Source organism: Chinchilla lanigera, unplaced genomic scaffold (assembly GCF_000276665.1).
Source record: "Chinchilla lanigera isolate Chin_1 unplaced genomic scaffold, ChiLan1.0 scaffold00012, whole genome shotgun sequence".
NCBI lineage: Eukaryota > Metazoa > Chordata > Mammalia > Rodentia > Chinchillidae > Chinchilla > Chinchilla lanigera.
In genome coordinates, this window is record NW_004955413.1 from 21,407,961 (window position 1) to 21,429,174 (window position 21,214).

A 21,214-nucleotide genomic window follows, 5' to 3' on the forward strand; every position below is an offset into this window, starting at 1 on the left:
CTTTCGCTTTTTAGAAAGTTTCTGTTTTAAAAATGAAAGCTTATGGGTTTCGTTTGTGGGATCCACCACTAATTAAAAATAGAGGCCTACTTGCATGAAACAATGAAAGAACATATACCATAAACTAGTTTAATTGTACACATCTGTTCAAAGTGGGCATAATGCATATAAGAATTCAAAACAAAACAAAACAAAAAAAGAAAACCATTATTGGTTGGAATTTATTGAGGAATCAGGACTACAGAGATTAAATTTTGGATCTTAAAGAACTATAGCAACACTCAAATAAATTAAAGGAGGAATTAGTCTACAGGAGAAAGATGATATCATAAATAAAAGGAAGACAAGCTCTTCACTAGAAGAAAGACAACACAGAGCCCTGTGTAAAGTTTTCGAAAAGACTGGCAGAGAAAGAGCTATAAAATTAAGAAGAAAATCAATAACAGTTGAATAAGGCCCTTGATTGCCAAGATGGCGGTAGCAATTGTGCAAGATGCTATTAAATTTATATAGTACCTGTGTTACATAAAAGTATTATGAGTATGCATGCAATGTTACAATTAGTTACCCCCCTACTCCTGAGTGTATAATATATTCTAGTCACTGTACCACGGGAAAAGAAGAGAATAAAGGTATTGAGAGGTATTGTGTCTATATGCAAGGAATTTGTGCTCCAATGGCAGAAATCATTGCTCATTTTGATCATGGTAATGATGATGATAGAAAATATCTCCATTCAATTTTATTATCATACGTAAACTATAAAATACCAAAGCTTTAGAGTATATTCTATCCTAATCATTTATTCAGCCATTGACTGATTCTTCACTTATTCACTCATTGGTAGTATATTTAAGTGCCTAATACATTCACAAGTTATCAAAGATGTTTTACTTAATTCACATTACTGTGGTTCATCTCATATAAAGACATATGCGAATACCATGCGAGATCCGCAGGAGTATTCCCTGAAGTCCTCCTCCCAAGGTATCTACAGTGCACTTTTGCTGCAGCTGTTCCCTCTGCCTGCAGCATCCTCCCCACTCCTCTATGCCTCTTCCAGAAGCCTCTCTAACTAACTCCCAGGTGAAAAGTACCTCGCACCTACTCCACTTCACACAGAACACTAAATTACAGTGATGGCTCTCTCACCTTCTCCCCCTCACATACACTTCATTGTCAAATTCTTGATGTATCTTATTCATCTTTCCACCTTAGCAACTAGCACAATAGCTGACATAGTAAGAGGTAGTCAATAAACGGCCTTGAATGGTTCTCCTGTAATAAATTAACCAGAGGGGAATTTTATGTGATTAATACAATATTCAAGTGCTGATAGCTGCTTGAGGGATCTGGCTACCCAGGTCTTCTTTTGCTCCTCTAATCACACCAACTGAACTGCCACTTTCCAGTCACTGAGATGCTCCTTGCACCCTGACTGTCGCCTCCACTTCACTGCAGACCTTTCGCCTTCCCTTAGATCTGGTTTCAGGCTGAGCTCCATAACGCCAGAATCTCATAACGCCCATCCCGCTGCTCTTTCAGCATGTCCTGTTCTCACTCATTGCAGTGCTCCTGTCACTGTTCGCCCTCCTTCTGGTTTGGATACCTCCCCTTCACTGCTCCCAGCCAGAATGGAAATATCCTGAGAGCTGCTCTGGTGTTGATCTCCTTCACTGCCGAAATTTCTAGAATCTGGCACCGTGCATGGCATCTAGTAAGCACTCAATACATCTATGCTGTTGAATGAGAGAATGAATGAATCAAGGAAGGAAGGAAGGAAGGAAGGAAGAATTCAGCTGCTTTCTTCCACAAATAGTGACCCGAGGCATCCTGGGCTGCATTCAGCTTGCAGGTGAGTTTTGTTTAGCTTGCTCAGCATTTTTAAAAACCAAAAATGAGTTGTCAACTTTTAAAGGTGAGGGGATCTTACATTTTTAAAAAGTTCAAAATCAGGCTTCTTTGGAAATACTGGAGTAAATGGAAATCCAGGGCCTGCAGTTCCACCTGGCAAATCAGAGGTGTGGGTGATGACTGCCTACTCTGGTGAGACTGATGCGGCCTACTTCCTCCCAAGTTACACAGGCCTAACGCACCTCTGAAGGCCTGGTGGGGGGAGGGGCTGGACTTAGCCCCGGTCTCCTAAAGCTTCCGCTATGACTCATGCTCTATCATTCCTGCAAACCCTGTCCTCATGGGTGGCGGTTACACAAAAATCCTGAATATGTCTTCAGAGATGAATTAACATCAGAACACCTTCTGCGTATTTCTGCTTTATGACACTGAAGAATACAATGATTAAACGCTAACACTGAACTCATTATACATGAGAAGAAAATCTAGGTGAGTGTTTAACAGATCTGAAGTTGGTGGAAGAAAATTACCATTAAAACATAAAATTCAATGAATCAGGAAGCAGCTATAACTATGACTGACAAAAGGTTATTATCTATAATTAAAACTCAATAAGAAAAGATAAGCCCCAAAAAAGAAGGAATAAATACATTTTTAAGTAATGCACAGAAGAGGTACAAATAATTAATGAACACATTCAGTCTATTTTACTAGTAACCTAAAAGATATGAATCAAAATAAGATCTCATTCATCTATCACACATTAATTTACTCAACAAACATTTGTTGAGTGATCACCATGTTCCAAATCATGTCAGTTTGGCAAACAGTTTTAAAAATAGCAATGATTTTAGGATTCAGTAAGATAAATACCATCATGTACTATGGAAAATCATATTAGAATATGCATCAAAACCCAAAGAATAGTCACTGCCCTGTGACCCAGTAATTAAACCTCTTGAAATTTATCCTAGGAAAATAATCAGTGTGGCATACAAAGGTTAATGTATGGGGATGTTAATCATTGCACAATTTATACTATCAAATATATCTGAAACCTAAATGTCTAACAATAAGGAACGATTAAATTAATTATAGGACATTCAAATGATGCACAATTAAACAGACATTAAAATTATGTTTCTCAAAGACCATTTATTGATCTGTGAAAATGCTCATGAAAAATTTTAAAGCCTGTATTTTGAAATACATTTCAATAACTAATTAAAGTGATCTACTCTCTCTTGTTTTATGATGTGGAAGTTACTTTTGCTTTCCACAGGCTTATTATCTACTACTTCTCTCTGGCTTGCAAGATATATAACATACCTCCATCTACTTTTACTTCTGATGGGCATTAAATGAAGAGTTTAAATGCAGAGTTGTTAAGGAAATTCTCTGCATGACACCATAGTATTAGATCGTAAGAAATTCCCTTTTTGATGTATTTATAGTATTATGTAGATCAGGCAAGACATTTACAAGAAGCATTATTTGTTTCTTGTAACACCAACCACAGGAAGGGCCAGAAGGGATGTCATGATAGAAAAAGCAGAACCATCTCACTGCCGTGAAAAGCATAACAACAAAAATTGAAAGTCTGTGTGCACCAAAATAAACTGTCTGTACAAAAGATGATTATAGTAAAACAAGGAGGAAGCTGCATCTTGGTTTTGCAATTACTCAGCTGCCCAAAGACAGAAGCCAATCTGCTCAGTCACCTGCCTGCAGGAGCCCAACAACCTCACATCCACAAGGAAAACAGCAAAACCTGGATGCACCCAGCCCCTGTAGCAGCGCTTCCAGCTGCTTCTGCAACCAAGCTGACACCTTCCTATCACACGTGCATGTGCCTTGGTGCAGAAGCTGTGCGGACGTCAGGCTCCTAAGGAAGTCAGCAAACGTGGTTGGCCTCCCAAGAAACCAAACTCGAGGTCCACAGCTGAGAAAGCCACAGGAGCACAGAGCGAGCAGCACACTGGGCTCTTTCTGTGAGTGAAAGCTGATGCTTTCCTTGCAAAATTGGTGGCAGCAGTCACCCCATAAAGGACGCATTCATAAGGTGACAAGGCAACAACTTCTTGTGTCATTATAATAAAATAAGAGACTGCTTAAAGCTACTCTGTCAGCTACATTCCTACTTCCTCTGAGAGTTCTCAGAGGGACCCACATGGACTCCGTTTAAATGAAATTATAATTTCAGCCTGAGGTTTTTGGCATTCAGCAATTCAGAGCCCTCCTCTTTCCTTAGCCTGATGCATTCTCTCTCCCTGAAGCCCCCCTTGGTTTATGTATCTTTGTTGCTTTACAAACTTCTGCTTTTCCAAGGTTTAGTTTGGGGGAAGTTAAAAACAACCTTCCTACATCCACCCACACCATTTTCACAGACACTCTGTCCTCTCTTTCAGTAAGTTGTTATAAAGCAAGTTGTTACTGCTTTACACTTTGCATTTCTACTCACTGGATTACACAGTCACCTTTGAAAAGCATTATCTGTTTTCCTCTTTGAGCACTTTCATGAGCACAAATTCACCCAAATCACTGATCTTTACACCATCATCAATTTTCCCTTCTTTCATCTGTGTAAGGTTGCCTTGCTTTGGTATCATCTTTTAGTACATGACCAGCTTGGGCACTCTTTATCCTGTTTCCCCGTTTCTCTCAACATTCGATTTAGACTTTTTCAAAAATTTATACTCTCTATTCTTCATCTGCTAAAATGCCTCTGTGCCCACCTCCTTCTGGTCCATATATGTGTCCTGATAAGCTACAAGAGCCTTAAATTCTTCTCCATGTGCCCTCAACCTCATAAAACAGGAGCAGTTTCTTTCGATAGGAGTTTTAGGGTCTCTTTGCTGAAGCTTTTATAAATATTATGCTCGACTTTACAGCCATTAGACAGTTACACAATTGGTGGAGGAGGGCACAAGGAATGTCTAAAGAGCAACCTTTAAAGATAAATCTACTGGAAGCTGACCTTATACCTATCAGTGTTTATTTAATCAACAGATAAGATAAACAGAGAAGCAAGAGGAGGGAGACATGGTCAGTGAAGGAAATGGCTAGAAAGAAAGCAACGCCTACCGAGTCTGAACTTTATCCCATAAAAAGAAGGAGCTCGGAGAGACAAAACTCAATTGGCACATGTATATGTAAAGCTTTTAAACTTTTGAATAAATCTTCGTTAAAACACGCAAATTTAAAATGAATTCTTCTGTAAACAGAATTAAATTTATCACATGATACTTACCAAGTATGGGTTTTTGCAAGTCATGAGATGGAAGTAGTTCCTCCCAAGGAATTTATAATTCAGCCTCCTATTTTTTAGGCCCAACTGGAGGCTGCCAGGTTACGGCCCCTGCAGGAGGCACTCTGAGTAGGCTGAAGCTATCAGCCAGGTGTGTCCTGATCAGGAGTGTGCCCTTACTTCACACCCTGTGTCTTCCCAGTAGTATCTGTTCCTTTCTTCTGTGGGATTTCTGTTGGTTTCCAGGTTTTATCTATCCCTCTGCTTCTGACACAGGACAGCCTCCACCCTCCTGGGCCAGCAGTTATTTTTTATAGATTGTCCCCAGCACACTCTGAAGTGCACAGTGAAGCATTCTGGAAGCTTATTGTCCTTCAGCCAAATCTAACAGGACAGCTGCTGAATCAGTTAAGAGACCAGAACTTGAAAATATGATGATAAGCCCTTGACACACGACGATTGAGCAGACAAGCAAAACACTATAAAGACACAAAGATATAAAATGTGATACCTGATGAGCCAGGATATAGATGTTGTGTCCGACATCCTTGGGAGAAACCCCGTCATCGCCACCCTCCTCCTCCCCATGATCGCATTCCAATCCCTGGTTGTAGGCGTTCTTCATCACATCCACCTACGCATAAAAAAGGAACAGTGAAGTTTGCGATGTCACAACTCACATTTTAGATTGTGTGTGAGCTATAACTTAAAACGAGGAAGCGTTATGAGAATCAAAAGCATAAAAAGATTCTAAATGAAGAGATCCTTGAAAATCATCTTTATTTAAATGAACATGGAAGTGTATTCCTACAATAGTCCCTGTTTCCCTTGGAAGTTTTTGCTTTGATCTTTAAATGTTAACAGTGATTTCCGAGAACTCTGAACCCTGATAAGCACCTGTTACTGATTGAGCACCCACAAGATCATGGGCAGACACAGTGCTGGACACAGTACCGGGGACTGAGCATCTTACAGTAGACACAGCACAGCAGTTATCCCTAGATAAGGAGAACTAGCTGTACTTCAGGCATGATTAAAGCAAAGTCAGCTTCATTTCTGGCACAAATCAATTGTATAGAGTTTAGAAGAGTATGAAGGTTTGGTAAGAGAGGTGCTTGGAACTGACAGAACTAATAAGGTCACAGGCCCCCAACCCCACAGGCCTGTGCCATGCCAGGGCCGTCTAGGACACTGGTAATGGTAGTTCATGATGCTCCATTAGCCCTTGATAGAGCAGTGAAAGTTGCCAGCCTTGTTTGCTGATGAGCAGGCTATAAACTTGGACCATTTAGGCTTTATGCTTCTAACAGAGCTTTGAAAGTTTTCTTACCAGTTCCCTGGGTCTCATGTTGAAAAGAATTCTCTCTGCATTCTCACTGTCATGTCTGCTTTCCATAATGGCCAGCAAGAGCTTGGAGGCGTTGTTCTAGGGACACAGACCAAGTTAATGCACACCCGAAGTCTATTTCATGGATTAACGATCCCCTGCACTTGCTTTAATTGAAATTAGAAAGACCCTCCTTTTTTAGGCAAACCGAATTTAAAACTGCTAATTTCTGTTGTCTTATTAACATTTTAAAATAGGATGTTTTGCTTCATTGTCAGTACAAAATAAGACTAATGACTCATGAGAGATATGTTATATGGATTATTTTCAATATTGGTGAGAAGGTGTTTTAAGTGCAAATTTGATTACTCTGTGCTGCTGTAAAATGTAACTATATTTTCCTTCACTGTTTCTTCAATAGACATTTCCATGATTGCATTTTAACAAGACAATAAGGTGAACAGGGGGCTGGGGATGTAGCTCAGTGGCACAGTGCCGGCCTGGCAAGCTCAAGGTCGTGAGTTCAATTCCTGGTACAGGAAAAAAAAAAAAAAAAGGTGAACAGGAATCAGTGATATATTTTATTAAAATGGCACACAACAGGGGCTGGGGATTTAGCTCAGCGGCAAAAGCTCCTGCCTGGCAAGCGCAAGGTCATGAGTTCGGTTCCTGGTACCGGAGAAAAACCAAAAAAAAAAAAAATGGCACACAACTTAAAGAATCTAGCATAATTGTTTTTTAAAAATAGAACAATACTATCATTTGCAAATCAAAATTTTACATAAATTTGAGCAAAAGTGAGAATATATGAAATACTAAATTAATGAGTTGGAAATATAAATTTATCAATAATGGCCTCTTGGTCTCACTAAACAATGTCACATAAACAGCACATTTATTGTCTTGGCTAGGGAAAAATAATATTTTCTTTTCCTTTTTCAATGCTGGGGATCAAACCCAGAGCCTTCCACATGCTGGGAAAGTGCTCTACCACTGAGTCACCCCCCAAGGCCAGGATAATATTTTCCATTTTGGCTTAATAAAGAATGAAAATAACTTATGTTATCTTTGATGTGTTCTAATTTTATTTATAAATATTTTGTCTCCATTTGTTACTGATACCAAAAATGTTTCTGAAATCATTATTATCCAAAATGAGTACCACGCAGTGACAGTCTTATTACAAAAAGCACAACATCCTACATATTTTGAAAGATGTTCCTGTACACTGTATTTTCTATAACATTGCTAGAGAATTTGGGTGAATAGCAAGATGGTAAAAATAAAATAGCCAGGAGATACTTCTGTAATGATTTTTATATTAGATAAAAATCTTAATCTTCACCTAAAGTCTTCGATAAGAGTACAAAAGTAGTGTCAAATGGTTTTAAAACACTTGCACATGACTCAAAGTTAACGTCTCTAAAGAATAAAAAACAGGGGCTGAGGATTTAGCTCAGCGGCAAAAGCGCCTGCCTGGCAAGCGCAAGGTCGTGAGTTCAGTTCCCGGTACCGAAGAAAAACCAAAATAAATAAATAAATAAATAAATAATAAAAAACAAAATTGAATGAATATTGGGGTCTAAGTAGACAATCACCATATAACTTGATAAAGTTGTGCAAATTAATTCTGTTGTTTCCTTTCAGGAGTTCGTTTTAACCCACTACTTCAGAAGTACAGCCTAAAGGTCTCTTTAGGTGACTGAACTAGTAACACTGACCACGGTGAAGACAAAGAGGTGAATGACACCAGTGTTGCTGATCCATCATGAAAAGATTTTAGTACTTGGAGGAAGGAACTGTATTTTATCCCCATCCCATTTTCAGTTTTGCAGAATTGCACCAATCCTAAAATCTGCTTGTATAATCTAAGACCCTGTACAAGCAACATGCCTAAAAAACTGGGTTTCAGGAGTAAAGGAGAGCTTAAATTCTTAGAGCCCTCTGAACAGGCCTCCCTACAATTCAAAGGCAGCACCTCGGCGGCGCTATCAGCAATGTCTAATGAACCACGCTCAGCAGGCCTGATACATAATAGCTTAAAAATACTTCCAATTTTAGAATGCTATCAGCAAGGTGGTTATTTTTTTAACCAATTTTCTTTTTCACTCTATGTCAGAGAGCAGAAAGAAATCTTGTAAAGCACCTACTGAAATCTGAGTCAATTTCAAAGTGCAAGAACCTATGTATACTAAAATAGCAAATGCAAGTGTCAGTATTAATAGGAGATTTTCTTCCAAGAGAAGCCAGATTCTTCTAAACAAAACATCCTACATATTTACAAACTCAGAATTTCTTATTCACAGGCCAGTTATAAAAATGAAATTAAAAAGGACAAGACAGGGGCTGGGGATTTAGCTTGGCGGCAAAAGCGCCTGCCTGGCAAGCACAAGGTTGTGAGTTCGGTTCCCGGTACCGGAGAAAAAAAAAAAAAAAAAAAAAAAAAAAGGACAAGACATATAATTTAAAAACTCATTCTGATACTAAATGAGCATATAAAGTATACTTAAAATTATGGATAATTATGCAACAAATTCAGGAGTGAGTGATATGAAATAAAACCTTAATATTTTTCATATGGTATCTTGATAATGTTACAGAGAACTTATTTAAAGCATCCTACCCAAGAGAGGATCCAAATTTGCCAAATTTGTATCATTCTGCTTTAGAAATGTTGTTCTCACATCAGCAGATACGCAGAAAACCTCATAGATTGTTCACAAAGGCACTTACCTCAAAGCAAAAATTTATATTTAAAATATTTCAAGTCAAATCCATAGTTTGGTGTTTTAGTCATACCTTGATTTATTCAACTGCCACAATTTTAAATGGTATAAATAAATGATGCTTATTAATATAAATATTTAAAGAATCCTTTTTTAAGGAAAGTATTTTTATTTTAACAGTTAATATCTTCAGGCTGTGAAATCGTATCCCATTAAATTTGTTTTTTACTAGAACTGGATTTGTAAATACTCTGCATACCCATACTTTAAACTGACGAGTTCCACCATATATTCTTCCATGAAGTCACAGTAATTAAAAATGAGACGTTGAAGTAGAGTATTTAATGACAAAATTCAAAAGTGAAAGACAAAGCCTTCTCTATAGTGTTTCTTTATGAATTATAGTTAAACTGAATGTAAGATAAAGTAACAAAAATTTTTTCAACTATGCTAACTGTCTTGTAGGCCTCAGCCGGTCTTTCTCACCAAAGGCTGAGACTGGTGGAGCTACAGACCTGAGCACAATTTGTGTGAGGATCACTTTCATCCTGATTGTGAACGGAAACGCTCAGTACTCACACACACTAGAGATGAAACCGTAAAACACTGGGAATGCATCCCTTCTATTAAAAGAAGCATTGTTTACTAAGAGCTTTAGGACAATCTTTCCATGAGTAGGACAGATCTACATTCCACCACATACCAAAATCTACACCTAAAAACAGATTCATAAAAATTCTGTTTCTATTTTTCTTGGCCAAATGTTTACCAGTACGAAGTTCAATTTGATTGTACAGTTTCTATGGTGTTAACAGAGCTACTGTACGAAGAAATTATATTTAACCAAATGATTAGCTGTGTAGAAACCTGCTTGACACTAGACACAATGATGTGACCTTTAATTATTTATCTCAATTGAATATCACGCCTTGGCATGTGAGATTTATGCGATGTTCGCGTGTACTCATTTGTCTATTTTCATTTGAACAAAGAGTTCAGCAGGAAATTTTTTGAAATGCTTTTGTGCTCTTGAGTTCTGATCAGTGGAAATGCTGGAAGTGTGTACGAGGCTGCAATTAAAAGATGCTTTTAAGGGCAATGTGAATATGACAATATATTTGGAGGGGAAAATAAGATAATTTACTAGAGATTTAGAAAGGTTAGACACATAAAATGCACTCCTTTGACATTATCTAATTGTGACTTGCTAAATGGAACTCTCTAGTCAACGTGAATTAAAATTATATGGGGGATGATGAATGTTTAGCACCTTCTAAAATATAAAATGAAAACAGAAGAGAAGCAGTGAAACAATATATTCTGATATATATAAAATGAAAATATAAAAATATAAAATGAAAAATATAAAATGAAAACAGAAGGGAAGTAGTGAAACGAAGTGGCCATTTGAAGGAATTTCTACAACAGGACCTTGCAACTGAATATGACCTCACATAACTCCACATTTTACCAGGAACTTAGTGAGCCTTTTGATTTTACTATTCCTTTCTGGAATTCCATTATCTGAAAATCTGATACTAACTATCTCGCTTTTTGTAAGAGCTATTTGAAGACACAGAATCAACTCTGAAAAGGAATTTTACGGGGGGAATTTTATTTTCCCCATTTGAACAGTCCACTTGAATTTACCCTACCTTTAGTTGAAGCACCAGGTCCATTCGGTATTTACCAAGGGGGTTTATGTCATTTAAAATCAAAGCAATGATGATATCAATCCCGTTGGATTCATGAGTAGCAATACAGGTCTAGAAAACAAGGCATCTGTAAATTAACATTTTATTTACAACACAACTACACCAGAAATGACAGGACATACAATAACCGGACATACAATAGCCTTAGTTTTTCATCTTTAGAATATAATTAGGATTTAACTCTGAGAATTTCATTTATTGTTTTGTGTAGGGTATGACTATTCATTGACTGGTTCTGGTTAAATGGATCTGGACTCAGAACGCTAACAGAGACCCTGTGCAAAACATATATCTTTTAAAATAAACTATTTTTATAGAATTTTAAATGAAATACTTTCAGTTAATAAATTTTAATATATCCATCAACAGAGGAGCTCTTTCAATTTAAATTTTACAAGCTGATCCATCCTAAGAGAATATAAAAAAGGAAGATTTTCAAGTAAATCTCACAGAACCGATGCACTACTTTAACTCCGTTGTTACCTAATGCTAAATTAACGGCAAGAGATTCTGCTGCCAGCGAGCAACACAGACGGTGATGCGGGAGTCTCCTGACATTTGGAGTAGCCCCATCCATAATGGTGGTTGAGGGAAAAGTTGGGCAGATTTCTTAAACTTGGGTATTTACAGACGGATCTCAATTGGGGAAAGAACACCAATCATTTTGAGAGATAAATAGGCATGTTTTGCACCTAAAGATCTACCGAGGTAGGAGTCTGACCATAATTTTAAAAAATTTAAAATCAGGGACTTGAGGGTTAGATTTGTGGGACTGTGTTACAATGTAGGACCTTATCATCATGGAGGTGGAAAAATTGAAGCACTGGTGGATAAAATGAGAAAGGGTAGTATCAGACAACCCTGAAATGATGGCTAATCAGGACCAGATTCCTTTTTTCCCTCCGTACAAGGAATTTTTTACTTCCAGACCACAGAAGAAAGAGTTTTCCGTTCATCTTCTCTACACTATTTCCTGAAGATTTTGTGCTTCTTAAAATGTTTGCTTTGTTTCAAAAACAAAGGGAATCCACCTGCAGATCATTTCTAGAATTTGCTAGCAACCTTCTTTCCTTCCACATGTTTGCAAAGCACAGAGAAAGAAAGGTGGGTTCATGCTATTTCATTATTGGTTTTTCTTTTTAGAGCTTCAAAACTCATTTTCATTTTCTTATAAGACTAAAACTAGGGAACATTCTTACAGTCTTTCTGTGAAATAGTAAAAGTGATAACATGATATACATATTTCCTATTATAGATAAACATGCTTTTATCAACAGTAAAAACAAATCCCCAAGTCTGCATATTTTACCTTAATTTTAAATCAACAGTTAGGTTTTCTGGTATCATTGCCTTATGAAATTGAACTATAAACCATAAAAACAAAGGGAAAAGTCCACATACTCTTTTAGTGTGACATATGTACATTACAGAAAAGGAAACAATGCCTTCATAACTGATTATTCATGTCAGTAATAGTCATGTTTTCATTTTATGTACCTACATATGTATGAATACATGTATGTACCTGTTCATACATATGTGTCTGCACACATGGGTACTATGTGTGTGTACCTACATAGCTTGCAAGAGCAAAACAGTTCACAGTTCCTGTCCAGGTCAACTACTGATGTTTGGCCTCAATGGTTTCTTTAAAATTTATAGGCAAAAAAATTTAAAAATTAAAATAAAATAAAATTTATAGGCAGAAATGTTTGCTATTTGAAACCTCTTTTTTCCAAGGTGGACCCCTGCTTGTGACAGTAGCTTCATAATGCTTGTGTGGAAGCTGGGTGGTGAATTTTAAAACATGAGGATGGCTTCTTTACTGACCTAACTGTTCTGTCTTCTCCCACTATGTCCTTGATAGCCAAAAATTGGAATCAGACAATCATTCTGCAGAACAGAACTGAACTTGGTGTCTTCATCTCCAAATGATACAGACAAAAGGACACTCCACTTACACTCAAGAGTCAAAAGTCCTGAGTTTTAAGAATGGCTCTGTAATCGACTGGTTCTGGTACTCTGAGATACTGGAAAGTCACTTTAGCTCTGAGTCAGAAGCTATTCATCAGCAAAACAGGAGCAATCATGACTACTTCATAGGCTTACTGTGAGCATAAAAGAGATAATATACCCCACCCTCTGCAGTGGAGCCAAAGAGCTGAAGGAAGTTTATTCTACAACCCCTGGAAAGATTCACTACCAATGAATAGTGCTTAAGAAACGTATCTGCCCTTACTTCAGTAACTCTGATTTTTATCTTGAACATTTCCATGGGAATTTTCATGTAGGATGAAATTAAATAAAAAGATGGCATAGTATTTACTAGTCTATAATTTAGTCTTGTATGTTGTGTTAGTTAAGTAAAAATGCCTGGCAAAGGTTAGCTCTTTCCCTTGCTTGGTCCTCTGTTCTGGGAGTCATGGTTACTTTCACATGAAGAACAGCTTTCACGGTTACCTGATTTTCATGGCACGGACCCTGGCAGTATTCCGTCAAGCTCTCCAGGGTCTGGTTGACCAGAGCTACATTCTTCTCGTTGATGTAGAGGCCCAGCAGACCCAAGCCACCTGTTGTGCTCCCACAAATGCAATCCAAAAACTGAAGGGTCTCGCACACGAGGTTGTAATTTGTTTTGTTGTTTTGATTCCTCAAGAAGTTCTAAGGGCAAAAGAAAATATGTCTGAGGGGTTAAAAAAAATAATAATTGTGATAACTTTTCAGTTCCCTATGTGTGTTTTTCTAATCCAAAAAGATCAGCAGTGTGGAATGGAATTGCTCTTTATAAGAAAGTTTTATAGTTATTAAATGTCTCTGAGGTTTAGGGGGCTTTGGTTTAAGCTCAAGTATTTGTTTTCATCAGTAGAGCTTATAACAAATATTTTTCAGTGTCATAATTTTAAAACTAGACAGATAAGACAAAAATACTAAGTATGAAAAAGGGAAGAAAAAAGGCAAAGTAAAAAAGCAATTCATTGGGAAAAGAAGTCATCAAATTTTCAAGTAAATTGTCCCTTATAAATAGTATAGCTCTATGTGTGGATTTTAAGTGATTCAACCATTATAGAAGACAACATGGATGCAATAATCAATATTGCCAGTAAATACACAGTTCCACTTTCAAAAAATTGTTCTAAATCTCTGTACATGGCTACAAAAAGATGTTTCCTGCACACCCCTTGTTACATCAAAAATTGGCAACTTTAAGAGACCTAAAGTTATGTGACTAGTTTAATAAATAATAGTATACCCAAACATTGGAATATGGCGAAGCTGTAAAAATGATGTAGCTTCAATATACATGCTAAGCATTATTTCATAATAAGTAATTTAGTGATCACTTTGAAGATATCAATATGTAATACAACCACCATTGTTAATTCCCTACCACTTTGTTTGTAACTCTGTATTGTCTGTATTGTGCTTGTGATATGTTGTAAAATGTTGTATGTCTGTTAATGTTTCCCTCCTTTTATCTTTAAAATAAAAAAAAATAATTTAGTGATAAGTGAAACTAAATGAAAATGGAATATTTACATGAATCTATCCATGTGTTAATATGCACACAAAATTTTCTAGTATGAAACACAACCTGTTGATAATGACTTTCTTTGGGGAAAATAAGCCTGGTGAAAGGATAAGCTGGGAGGGAGGATTTTATTTCTTACTCTAAGGTATTACCTGCTTTTGTTAATTTTATTTATAATTTAATTTCTTAATCTGAATTTTTTCAGCCATTTATTCTTATTAAAAGTATTTTAAAAGTAGCATTTTCCACATAGTTTGATCCCCTACTTCTATGTTCAATCAAATGCTATATAACTGTGTATATAATTATATAGCATTGTATAATCTATCCATCTTCTTCCTACATTAATAGACTGCATGGGTTAGGACTAGCATGCAGACATACACTGTCTCCTTCCTCTGGAAGAAAGATTGTGGACTCTGCCTGCCAACCACACTGTGGAAGTTCTCCGCAAGTTGTGGCAGGATAGTACACAAGCGTATGGCTTCTGACATCTTTAACTCCCGAATGTCTCATTTAGTCCTATACATATGAACTTACAATCTCCTACCAATTTGGAACCCCTGCACTTCAGACCCTTGCTGAGAATACAACCTCATACTCTGTTGTCCTCTAATTCAGAACAGAAAGTATTTGCTGCCTATGGTGAAAACTCAGGGTAGGAGGATGCACCCAGGCAGATCCCAGGGTTAACTGCAGACAATTCAGCCAGTTTCACTGTGATTTTTTGTTTGTTTGTTTGTTTGTTTGTTTGTTTGTTTTTCTGGTACTGGGAATCGAACTCAAGACCTTGCACTTGCCAGGCAGGCACTGTGCTGCTGAGCTAAATCCCCAGCCCCTCACTGTGATTCGTTAATCACATCTTTCACCAGCTAAGCCATCTGTTATGGCTGACTTGGTGTGATGGGAGGTAAGTTTTACTGATGGTCTTCAGCTTAAGCATATTCACTTTCAGTCAGGCCAATCAAGGGTTTTACCTTTCATGTAGCTTTGCCAAGATGACATAAGCAATGTGTACAAATAATGAAAAAAAAAAAAAAAAGTCAAAATTTTTAGGCACTCCTAAGTTTATCTACCTGATAGGGAAAATGTAGGAAAGATGATATTAACACATGGACTATATTTGTTTACAAAGGTAACAACATTCACAGTTGTAAAAAAAAATTCTTTTCTGTGCTAACCGTGTTTCTAAGAAGAAATAAAATACGCTCGGTCTCCTTCCTGAAGAAATATGAATGGTTTGGAAATGACAGAAGGCCCTGAAGTCTGTAAAACCATGAAGAAATACAGATGACACAAATTTTATTGTCCTCAACAAATACCAAAATACCAGGTGGAGATGACCAACGCAGTTACAAATATCTGAGTTGTAGATCCATAGAATGTTATTGTGTGAGTCTAAGTTGTTCCCAAGCATAAAAGAAATCTCCTCCCATTTTTCTTCACTAATAAAAATGTGCTCTTTCATTTCAGAAGAGCACCTCTGCTTTTATTGATTCTCCCTCCAAAACTACTTGTTGGTTTTATTTGAATTTAATTACTTATAACCACAGGCTGTACTCACAGCTTTAACACAGATCAGAACAAATACCTGCAGCTCCCGGTTGTGATTCTCACACAGTAACTGAAGAAATCTCAGGATCGGCTGCATGATAGCAATTGCAGGACTCATTGTGACTTCCTCTGCAGACTTTTCCTCAGCGTTTCCTGCTTCCGGTCCTGTGCACATAATGTCTATTTCTGGGTCCATCTCCCTTCTGTACACACAGTATGCTTTGGACGTTACTGTGGAAGCCTCTGTTAATTGCCCTTTCATTCCCTCTTTTAAATGTAGTGTGGAATCTCTTACTGAAAATAAAGCAGCACCCTTGTAATTCTGAATTTCTCTTTGCTAATTAAAGAGAAAAAAAAGACAAACAGGGACCCAAATTCTCTAGCAATTGCATTAAAAATCACCAGAAGAGATATAACAATTTCCCAACAGGGATTTGAAGCGGCAACAAAAAGTTAACATTTGCAGGGGGACATCAGAAAAGATCTCAGCGCTTAAGCACTTTTAGGATCCTTCGATTTATGTGTCAGAAAGACACTCACATGTGTACACACACATCCATGAGTTCACATACACAAGGTGGGAAAAATGTAACAATTTTAATGCGCTAACATCTTTATGATTTATATTTAATATGCCAATAATTTTGTCATTACAAACGCCAAGCATCTTTGGTTGGAGTTTAGTGCCATGAATTCTGTTCCTACAGTTCAATTTCCATGGTCACTTAAAAGGTTCTAGGAGGTCGTTCTTTGCCATGCACGGTACAATGGAGGAAAACATTTCTTCATGTCACTGGTGACTCTGCACTGATTAAGCCTCATTTAAGTTTGCTCCTGCAGGGAGGTGTTAGGGTCAAGCTCACGACCAGAACTATTCATGCATGGAAGTGGGATAATTAAACCAGTAGGAGACATGACAAGCATAAGGGACACTTAAAGACTGTGTGCTTTTTTCTTCTCACTCCGTTCTCCCAAATATACAAATAAATCTTTACCTCTCATTCGTGGACCAGATGTCATCAATTCATTGTCATCCTCCCTTTTTTTGCTCCCTAAATCTATGGTATTAACTGTCACTGTTGATCTTATCTCTTTCTGAGCAACCTTCATTCGATCATAGAGAACTTTGAAGAATTTTTCTGACTTTTTTTGTTCATGCAATTGCTGGTAGAAAGAATACTGCAAGAAAACATATTTTAAGGTATCAATATCCAAGGGGAGAAAAATAGTGTTTTTATGCTTGAAATAAACTAACCATTATGGATAAAAGCTCTCATTTAGTGCGCCACCCATTATTACTTCATAAGTTGACAGCCTTTCAGTCTCTTGTATTATTGAACATATACTAATAATAGCAAGTATTTACTTCGCAGTTCCCACTAAAATCCAACATATTTTCATATGTTATTTCATGTACCCTTGCTGATTCTATATTTGTCAAAAATTACAAGGACACTGTAAGAACTATGGAAGGAGTTTTTGATGTTTGTATTATTATAAAGTCATGCAGCGATTCAAGTCATATTTATTGAGTGCTTACTAAGTGCCAAGCCCTGTGCGCATGCTAGGGATAGAACAAAAAGAAAAAGGAACCGACACTCTCTGCCCTCATGAGCCTGCAATCTAAAGTAAAAAGCAGCCACTAACCCAATAATTACCCTGCATAAATATGAGTTTATGGTAAGTTACAGATTTATCTTTTTCTTTATCTAAATTATAGTACCTTTAATTTAGAATGCGTTACCATGACAACCTCACTCATGAGAACCCACTGACAAATAGGCATTAAGTTCTTCCGGTACTTCATTAGCTGCATTGCTTTGCATGGGGTCTAAGAAGATCCAACTTAAAATACATCCTCCGTTACAGTGAATAACAATCTAGACAGGGTTTTGCATGACAAGGTATATCTTAGTCAGACGTGGACTGAACTTGGGAATGTTCACCCTAATCGCTGTCTGCTTAGAGCCATATGGAAACATCCAGAAAGAGAAGTAGGAGACAGGAAAGATGGCGACCTCCAGAGAAGACAGAATTGCAAGTGGGTGGGGGAACTATAACTTATTTAAAAACTTATGAGACAGACATGACAAAAGTAAGAGAAACAGCCAGGCATGGTGGTGCATGTCTGTAATCCCAGCACTCATGAGGCTGAGGCAGGAGGATCGTTGCGAGATCGAGGCCAGCCTGGGCTACAAAGTGAGCTCAAGGTCCCCTGAACTGCACAGAGAGACCCTGCCTCAAGAAGACAAAAAAAAAAAAAGAGAAACATAGTAACAAGTTAATAAAGATAATAATCTTATAACTATGGTGATAGATGAGATTAATACAAGCTAAATGAGAATCAATGTAAAGAAAACAGAAAAAAAAAAAAGAAAAAAATCACTTGATCAGTGATTTTCTGATCAAGTAGAACCAGTCATATTCCAAAATAAGAAAATCTAATTGGATATTTTTGGGGGTATTTGGTCCTTACAGACATGCTTTACTACAAGGATGTCTGGAACCACAAACCACAGGTCTTGGCATTTGTAGGTGAGACTCCAATGGTATCAGGTCTTGAAGTGATACCTGTCCTGCCTTTTCCTGCGTGATATAATGTATATATTTGTAATATATATTATAATATATGTATATGTGTATGTACACATTGATATTATGAAGCCTGAAATGTTAGCTTCACACCTACAAGGGGACATTCCTAGGCAGAAAGCTAGCAATCCCTCAAAGAAGCAGGTCAAAAGTCACAGTAACCATAGCAACCACAGCAGAAGAGTCAAGCTGGTTCTGTTGATGTAAAGGGTAAGTGCAGCATGCATAGACTTTTACGGTCCCAAAGAGCAAGCTGACACGAAGGCATAAGCCTCAGTATTTTTAGCATAATATGGTTAGCAGGTAGAAAGAGCTTCCCACACAGAGTGAGGAAGTTACGGCAAATGTTCGGGCTCCGCTAAAACAAAGTTTTACAGTTTATGGAGATCTTTCACACCGGTCACACTATGGATACTTTCAGTCCAGACAGCAATGAATAGATTTCTCATTGTCATTTGATAGAGTAACAAAATGAGATTCACCGTGAGGAGTGTCTTGTTGAACATCACCTAACTAGTAAGTGACAGAACGGGGATTTAAATCTAGCTTTTCATGCTCTAAACCACCACATCTATGAAAGAATGATGTAAGCTCAAAATAACTGATTATTTATATACAAGACACCTTTAAAATCAGGGCTCTACAATAATGAAAAACATGAGTTTAATGAAGACTAAAAGTAGGTGTCAGAGATAATTATATAATCTCAACAGACAGCATATGGACTTCTCTTCAGGTCTGGTTTTTGCTTGGGAAGTGACCTATGGAGCTGTATAGAATGTAAGGGGGAAACACTAAGCTTCTTTTTAGGAGCTGAAAGAAATAGATAAACACATCTGTAACAGAGGAAAGATTTGGCCCCAAAGAGGAAGAGACAGACTGGAAATGCAAAGGTCTGAGAAGGGAAGGGAAGCAATGAACTAGGGATTCAGAGAAGGACAAAGGCATGGTACATGGTGAATCAGACAGTGACACCTTCCATCGCTGAAGAGAGAGACGGTTATTTCTACAAAGGAGATGTTCACTATAGCCAGAGTACAGAACCTAGGGTCAGATTGCTTGGCTTCAAACAGACTCTATTCTCTAAATTCCTTTGTGAGCTTGGGTCTGGCCTGGCTTTTTGGTTAAGGTAGGATAATATATGTTTACTCTCAGGCTCTTTGAGGGTGAGCCAAGTTAGCATATACAAGTCACTAAGAAGGGTGCCAGGTACACAGTATGCTTTATTTGTCTTATTGTTATTATTGGTGTTCGAAATTATAATGTAAGTTCCTCTTCTGTCCTCCTTCACTGACTGATCTTGAATAAAGTATAGTAAATAAATAAATTAACTCACGGTCGGGAAGGTCTGGTGCTCTGGCCCAGACCTTAGTATAATACAGCAGGACTGTGTGACAACCCATGAACTGAAAAGCATGAGGTTAGTGGCTAAGGAGACAGTGAGAAAGCAAAACTTCCGGGGGATTGGGAGGATCTTTGAGAGACATATCTTAGTTGGCTACAGCACAAGGAATAAGATTCAGGCTGATCTCAACTAGACTCTTAGAGCCAGCAGCACACAGCTGACATTTGGGTGAGAAAGTGAGGTACCTAAGAAGGAACCTGAAAAGGGGAGACTGGTAAATGCGATTGTCATACCCCAGCTGATATGAGGAATGTTATACATGAATATAATTTCATGCTGTTTTATCAACAAATACTTGTTGACTGGCAATAAAGGATGGTAGATATAGAGAACAGGCCATGATTCACTACGTTAAGGAAGTTCAAATTTAATTGAAGGAGCAGGATGCAATGCAAATAACAAAACAAAGCATGACAGGCAAAGTGACAAGTGACAATTAAAAACAAGTGCTACAGGAGCTCAGAAAAGGGAGCAGGTGCCAAATGTCCCAACCAGGTAGACTTTGTGAAGGAGGCACACTTTGATTAGAACTGTTCTATTATAGATAACAATCACTCCTAAACCCCTAGATATCGAACTCCTACATAAAGCCATACATGGGGCCAGGCATACAGGGCAAAGGTGTCTCAGCCCTTAAAGATTTGCAATTTACTAGACAGAGTTCCATGAAGCACACATGAACAGGTACTGTAGAAATGCTACTAAAGATGTCCACAGGTTACATCAGGGGCATGCAGCATCTAGCAGTCAATTCTGCCCAGCGGGGTCAGAAAAGGCTTTCTTGAGAAGAAGTCCATTGAGCTGAATATTCAAAGAGCAGAAAGCAAGAATAACAATATATCTGAGGAACTACAAAGAGTTTAGTGTAGCTGATATACAGGAGAAGGAGGAGGGAAGAGATGGACTAAGAGAGCGAAGTTGGATTATTTTGGCTGTGGAGATGTGAGGTTGAGATACTAAAAGAGTAGAACCACAGAGGCTGCTCATCAATAGAATGTCCAGGAAGGGATAAGGGTGAGCAGTTTCTGGTCAGACAACTAGACAGACGCAGTGCCAGTCTCTGGGGTACAAAGGGAGGAAGGGATATATGGAGAACATCCGTACGTTCCCTTTGACACATGTTGAGTTTAAGGTACCGGTAGAATACTCCACTAAAGATTACTGGAAGACAGCTGAATGGAGCCTCTTGGACTTCAGTGAGTGAGTTGAGTATGATCAGCACAGAGTGGAAGGTAAAAATTTCCAAGTGAACAAGATTAAGCTGG

The 21,214-nt window shown here is 37.7% G+C and overlaps 1 protein-coding gene across 1 annotated transcript in view; it reads right to left on the reverse strand.

The window, feature by feature from the left end:
* The window catches only part of Itpr2 (inositol 1,4,5-trisphosphate receptor, type 2), a gene marked incomplete in the record, with an annotated part of 429,938 nt that overhangs the window by 118,288 nt on the left and 290,436 nt on the right, over nt 1-21,214 (reverse strand). The window contains 6 exon segments of the mRNA XM_013511399.1: nt 5,613-5,735; nt 6,432-6,527; nt 10,810-10,920; nt 13,330-13,530; nt 15,990-16,246; nt 16,948-17,131. Of these exon segments, the coding sequence (XP_013366853.1) occupies nt 5,613-5,735; nt 6,432-6,527; nt 10,810-10,920; nt 13,330-13,530; nt 15,990-16,246; nt 16,948-17,131 (972 nt within the window).